A 6,287-nucleotide genomic window follows, 5' to 3' on the forward strand; every position below is an offset into this window, starting at 1 on the left:
CTTTCTTTTTTTTAAAAACCAAACCACTAACAAGTTCAACAAAATAGTGGAAAATCAATAAACAATTAAAATATTCATCAAAACAATCACCTCCAGATATGATTGAACAGATCTGGGGTGAAGTTGGATCCTAAAGGTGATTAAGATCAAAAAGCAGAGGCCCTAACATCGATCCTTGAGGAACACCAGAAGGTATTTTATAAGTTATGATTAACGTCAGTTATCTGTTCCGTGCTGAAAAGATGAAAACCAGCTAAATGAAACACCTGCAGGTCCAAAGGAAGTGACTATAGAAACGGGTGTGCAGGCTGGAGCCTCTTTGCACAATCCCAGGGTCCCTGAACGCCTCACTGCAGCCTTTAATTCAATTAGGTTGCTGGTCACTGATACACCTGAGAGTTGATCACATTACAGCCGACACTGAAACACACAGATTGAAAGTTACAGGAGCTTTTTCTGTACCTCTGATATTTGTCGATTTGGTAAAATTAGGTCAAAACAAGTGTTCCTTGTACATACTGAAACTGTAACAGCAGGTCAATGAGCACAAAAAGACACAAAAACGACACAAGTGACAAAAAACAACCACAAAGAGAGACAAGAACACAAAATTGCAGTAAAAAGACAAAAAATGATTCCAAAGATGTAAAATGACCAAAAAATAGACTCAAAACAACCACAAGGAGACAATAATGAAAATAACAAGATGTAAAATGAACAGAAAGAGCATTACACAAAACCAACAGAGACTCAAGAACACAAAAGTACCTCAAGAAGACACAAAATGACTCCGAAAAGGTGAAAAATGACAAAATATAGGCACAAAAAAAACACGAGACACAAAATGACGACTAAGATGCACGAAATTATCAGAAAAAGACCCAAGTTACACACAAAACAACCACAAATAAAGAAAATGACACAAAATCACTACAAAATGACACAAAAAACCGGTAATAAAAGTCTGTCAGGTGAACTTGGGACACGTTAGCCGTGATTTAAATCACACCTGGATGCACTAAAAGTGAAGGTGCTTTTGACAAACTAGCTTAAATATGATACTGAACAGATCTCACTGCTCGTTCATTGTTGGGACCTTTTAGCAGAGCTGCTACTAAAACTTCCCCTGAAGGTCCGAATAAGGTTTTAACCCCAAAACCCAGCAGTTTGAAAGACGGTTTGTCTTTGAAAACCACCAAAATGACGCCGTTTATCAGTAAGACGTTGTAAAACGTGAAAGAACCACCAGATTTGTTCAGCAAGTTTAAAGTCAGGAGAACAAAACCAAGAAGATAAATAAAACTATCATGTCAGACTAATGTGTACGAAAGAGATTCATTCTATTTAATGGACAAGCGTTTGAAGTTCTGAAACTTTCTGAGGTGATGTTGGGAAGCAGCTGCTGACTTCTTGTTGTTTACGTCGATGACTCTGACAGCAGCCCGTTGTCGTGTCGTGTTGTGTTGTGTTGTGTTGTGTTGTGTTGTGTTGTGTTGTGCTGGAGTTTCCCTGCAGGGTTTAATCAGCCTCCTGGTACTAATTAACACGCCGTCACTGTAACAACAGAAACCAAACACTGAGCTCAGACTCACATTACTCTGCATGCGGAGGCCTTACGGGACGCTGTTTTTTTTTTATTGTTTACTCGACTGAAGGGGATAATTTTGTGTTTCCATTCCGTAAGACGTGAACATCAAACTATGGTTTTAGATTCATTGACCGAAAAGTCATGCGTGTAGGATCATAAATGACCACTTCAGAACGGGGTTTAACCTGCAGTCAGCTTCAACATGGACGTCGGTTCAACTCTTCACCACAAACATCAAAACAACCAGCCAAAATTACTGTTTGACGTTTGTACAAAATGACTCAAAAACTTCCCCAAAGTGACAAAAACTTGTCCGATTGACCCAAATGCTGCCTGGAATCGCTCAGAATCTGTCCAAAGTGTCAAAAACCTGACCCGACTATTGTCCAGAATGACCCGAAATCTGTCCAAGTTGACATAACATGTCCAGAATGACTTGGAAAACCTTAAATGAGCCAGTTTGCCAGTTAAAATCCGAACTTATTCTGCAGCCGACTAGTCCAACTTCAACACTGATCCAAACCTCGACCACATCCGTCCAGTCGTCCTGTAACGCTTCAGCATAAATCACTGACATTCGTTATTATAATTAAAGGTTTGCACTTGATGAATGATGCTGCAGGTGTCCACAAATGGAAACTTGCTCACAAATAGTTTAAAATGACGTAAAAATTGTTCAAAATACCTCGAAATGTGTCCAAAGTGACACCAAACGTGTCCAATCTGTCCAGGTTAACCACAAACTACTACTGCTGATGGTGGTCGACAAAATAATCAAGTTTTTACAATCAGGCAAATGTTACTGAGCCACATTAAGACGTACTTTAGAGAAACATAAGACAGCTAACTCGCTAGCTGCTAGCAAATAATTGCTAGATGTATTAGCCGGTGTTCTACGGTGGCTGGGAAGTGCAAAAAGAAATTTACAAGTAGCGAAACACTTTTACGAACTCCTGAAACACTTTAACAAGTAAAATCAACTGGGAAGGGAAGATACCGACTCTGGGACTGAACCGGACGTTTTAACGGGGAGCGACCAATAAGAGTTGTTTTGTCATTTATGGAGTTCGTGGTGGATAGCGACCACGCGGGTTTGTTTTTCGTCTGGTCGGTCGTTACAATTTTTAAGGGGCATGGACCAGAACACCGCGTTAATCGGCTCGTGTGTTTCCATAAAACGGACAAAACATCAGTCGGTTGCTGTCCATCAAGTGGGTCAAGTGTTTCGGGAGTTTGTGTCACTTGTAAATTTCTTCTCTACTTCCCGGCCACCGTAGTGTTCACACTATATTAGCTTTTGCTGTTTAGACCGCCCTACATGTTAACTAGCTAGCTAGCAAATTACACCTGCGTTAATACAATTAAAATATGTTCATCACTCATCAGGAAAAAAATCGAGAGCTAGCTTAGTAGCTGCTAGCAAATGTACAAATGGTCTGAGCCATTGTGCAGAGCGTGTTAGCTTTAGCTGCTCAGACTTTGCTACAATTAACGCTGATGTTCCGACGAGCTAGCTAGCAAGCTACATCTGTATTAATACATTTAAAAGATATTTTTTGCTCACCAGGGAAGTCATAGAGAGGTGGTTTGGTAGCAAATGCTTACTAATAGTCTTAGCTGGTGTGCAGAGTGTGTTAGCTTTAGTCACCGAGACCTGCGTACACGGTAATAGTAATGTTAGCTAACTGACAAACTACACCGTGACGTTCAAAACTTGTCCAAAATTACATACTGAGGTTTGTGCAAAAACTTTCCTAAAGTGTCAAAAGCTTTTTCAGATTGACCCAAATAGAGTCCAGAATGATTCAAAATGTGTCCAGACTGACAAAAATGTGTCTAAGATAATGAAAAATATGTCCAAAAGGAGTTGGAAAACAACATAAAACCTGTGACTTAATAGCTCAAGACTTGTGCAAAGGCCCAAAGAGTTGTTGAAGAGACAAATCTTTGTACGCGGTCCAGAGTGACCAAACATCTATCCAGACCAATGAGAAGTTGTCCAAATTACTCAAAACCTTTCCGAAACAACATGAAAGTAATCACAAACGATTCATGAAACAACCTGAAACTTGTCTAGAAAACTGCCCCAAATTAGTTAAAATTGTGTTTAGAATAGTTTTTTATTGAGTAGCGATGATGTGAAGATGATGAAGAAATTCTCCGCTGATACCGTCTTGTGTGTATATGAGTTTATTTAAACAAGTACCATATCTGAGACACCATGGTCCGCCTGTGAGAGGATTCGAAGCCAAAAAGAAGAATCACTCTCCAGAATAAACGTGACCATGTAGGGGAGTTGTTTATGTCAAACTAAGAACCACTGATTCATACCATATGGGAAACCCAACCTCTAGACAATGAGGCAACTTTCCTTCGGTAACCTTTGACCTGAATACTCATGTTGAAAACACCCCAAACCAGATGTAGCATTTGACCTGGGGAACCCTGTCACAAACCTTGAAACTCATGGGGTAGAACATCAGATACCACAGAATCTTTGTCCAAAGCTGCTTGAAGGTTGTGAGCTGGGTGATGTAACTGTGCTGACAGTCTCTACGCCCACCACCTGGATGCTATGGTGTCCGTCCCCGATGAGTCCTTCTCTTTATAAGATGGAGATGGAGGTTGCGGTTGTCGGCCAGAAGTTCATCTGGTTCCTGAACGGAAGAAGAGAAGCACCTGGTGAATACTTCAATGCTTTAACTACTTGTCAGAGGTGTGGAGCCGTTTGTGTACATGCTGATATTTCCTGGTTTTGCTTCAGGTTGATGGAAAACTTGACGCTGAACAGCTTCACCCTGCAGCTGGAGGGGATAAAGGTGGCCGAGGTGTCCACGTATCCCGTCTTTGTCTTCTTCCTGTCCTCCTACCTGCTCATCATGGTCGCCAACATCGGCATCGTGGTTCTGGTTTTCCTGGACAAGAACCTCCACCAGCCGATGTACCTGCTGTTCTGCAACCTGCCCGTTAATGACATTGTGGGAAACTCCATCATGGTTCCCCGGCTGCTCTCCGACATCCTGCTGCCTCCGTCCAGACGCCTCATCAGCTACTACGAGTGCGTGGTCCAGGCGTTCACCACCCACATGTTCGGCACCACCTCCCACACCATCCTCATGATCATGGCGTTCGACAGGTACGTGGCCATCTGCAACCCGCTGCGCTACGCCTCCATCATGACCAACAGGATGGTGCTGAAGCTGACGGTGTCGGCCTGGGGAGTGGCCTTCGTCCTGGTGGCGGTTCTGCTCGGTCTGACCATCCGGCTGAACCGCTGCAGGACTCTGATCACGAACCCGTTCTGCGACAACGCCTCGCTGTTCAAGCTGTCCTGTGAGAGCGTGTTCATCAACAACGTGTACGGGCTGACGTTCACCGTGGTTCTGTTCACCGCCTCCATCGGCACCATGGTTCTGACCTACACCAGGATCACCGTGGTCTGTCTGATCAGCAGGAACAAGTCTCTGAACAGCAAGGCCCTGAAGACCTGCAGCACTCACCTGGTGGTGTATCTGATCATGATGTTCAACGGGATGTCCATCATCACGCTGCACCGCTTCCCCCAGTACTCAGATTACAGGAAGCTGTCGGCCATCTTGTTCCACATCATCCCCGGCAGCCTGAACCCCATCATCTACGGCGTTCAGTCCAAAGAGGTCCGAAAGTTCCTGTCCAGGCTGGTGCCGTCCAGGAAGGTTTTGTCCTCGTTATAACGCAACAAGAAATGTTTTTCTGTTTTTAATCACTGCTTTGTTTAAAATGTGGCCGATATGAATGATTATTTATTATTTGATTTCCTTCAGCGAGGACGTTGTTCCGCCTTTGCTTCCATCTCCTTCAGATCTCTGAAAATAATTCTGTTGTTTTCTGATGTTTTAGCAGATTGTTAATATCTGCATGTTTTTCCATCACAGATAAATGACATTCAGACGGTCGATGGTGCTGATTTCTGGGTTTCAAAGGTTTTTCTCCTCGTTATAAGATTTTTTTTATCAGGTTTTTATTTCTAATCATGACTAACATTAACGACGTTGTTCCATCTTTTCTTTCTGTCGTTTTTGTTTCACATCTGTCTGATATTTAAGCTTTTTTTGTAAAAGTTCTGACAGCAAAATGTTGATCTATATGCACTGATATCACCCAGAAGTGTGTTTATTGTCACTCGTAGTTTTTCTCTTCTGAGTGTTTAGATTTTTATCTCCCGTCCACAAAGTTTTTATTCTGATTATAATGTAAATAAGCACAGACGTGTACGGATACATGCAGACTTTCAGCTCCTTCAACTGATTTATTGCAATAAAATTAAAGCCTCAAACTGTTATATGTTGTTTTTTTCTCCTGTCACAGACACAGAGTCCGACTCCAACAGCAGTGTTCTGCTAAAAACTCAACAATCTGACGCCCAGAAATGTTTACGGGAAACTTTTTGAATCTCTGACTAGAACGTTTTTAAAAACTTTACTGACACATATTTAAAGACGATAATTTATCAGTCATTGCTGCCTTTGAATAAATGATCCACGGACATGTAACTTGGCTTTTCGTTTGTTCTTTACAGTTTTATGTGTTTTTCTGCTGCGTGTTTAACGTTTATGACTTAAACACAGAAAACAACCGAAAGTCTGGTCACAGAAGTTAACAGCCTAAAAAGTATGAAAATATGAAAAGATAAATTCATACAGGGGCTGCAGGGCGGCGC

The 6,287-nt window shown here is 42.0% G+C and overlaps 1 protein-coding gene across 1 annotated transcript; it reads left to right on the forward strand.

Moving 5' to 3' along the window:
- The first annotated feature begins 4,356 nt into the window (after positions 1–4,356).
- On the forward strand, positions 4,357–5,301 carry or70b1 (olfactory receptor, family 70, subfamily B, member 1). Its single transcript, XM_008295855.1, has one exon. The coding sequence runs from the start codon at positions 4,357–4,359 to the stop codon at positions 5,299–5,301; it is 945 nt and encodes a 314-aa protein (XP_008294077.1).
- Positions 5,302–6,287: the final 986 nt, after the last annotated feature.

The sequence above is a fragment of the Stegastes partitus genome, unplaced genomic scaffold (genome assembly GCF_000690725.1).
Source record: "Stegastes partitus isolate 25-593 unplaced genomic scaffold, Stegastes_partitus-1.0.2 Scaffold1080, whole genome shotgun sequence".
NCBI classification, from domain to species: Eukaryota; Metazoa; Chordata; class Actinopteri; family Pomacentridae; genus Stegastes; species Stegastes partitus.

Excerpts from the sequence above, each read along its gene's own strand:
- or70b1 (XM_008295855.1), top strand. The coding sequence starts at position 4,357 with ATGGAAAACTTGACGCTGAACAGCTTCACCCTGCAGCTGGAGGGGATA.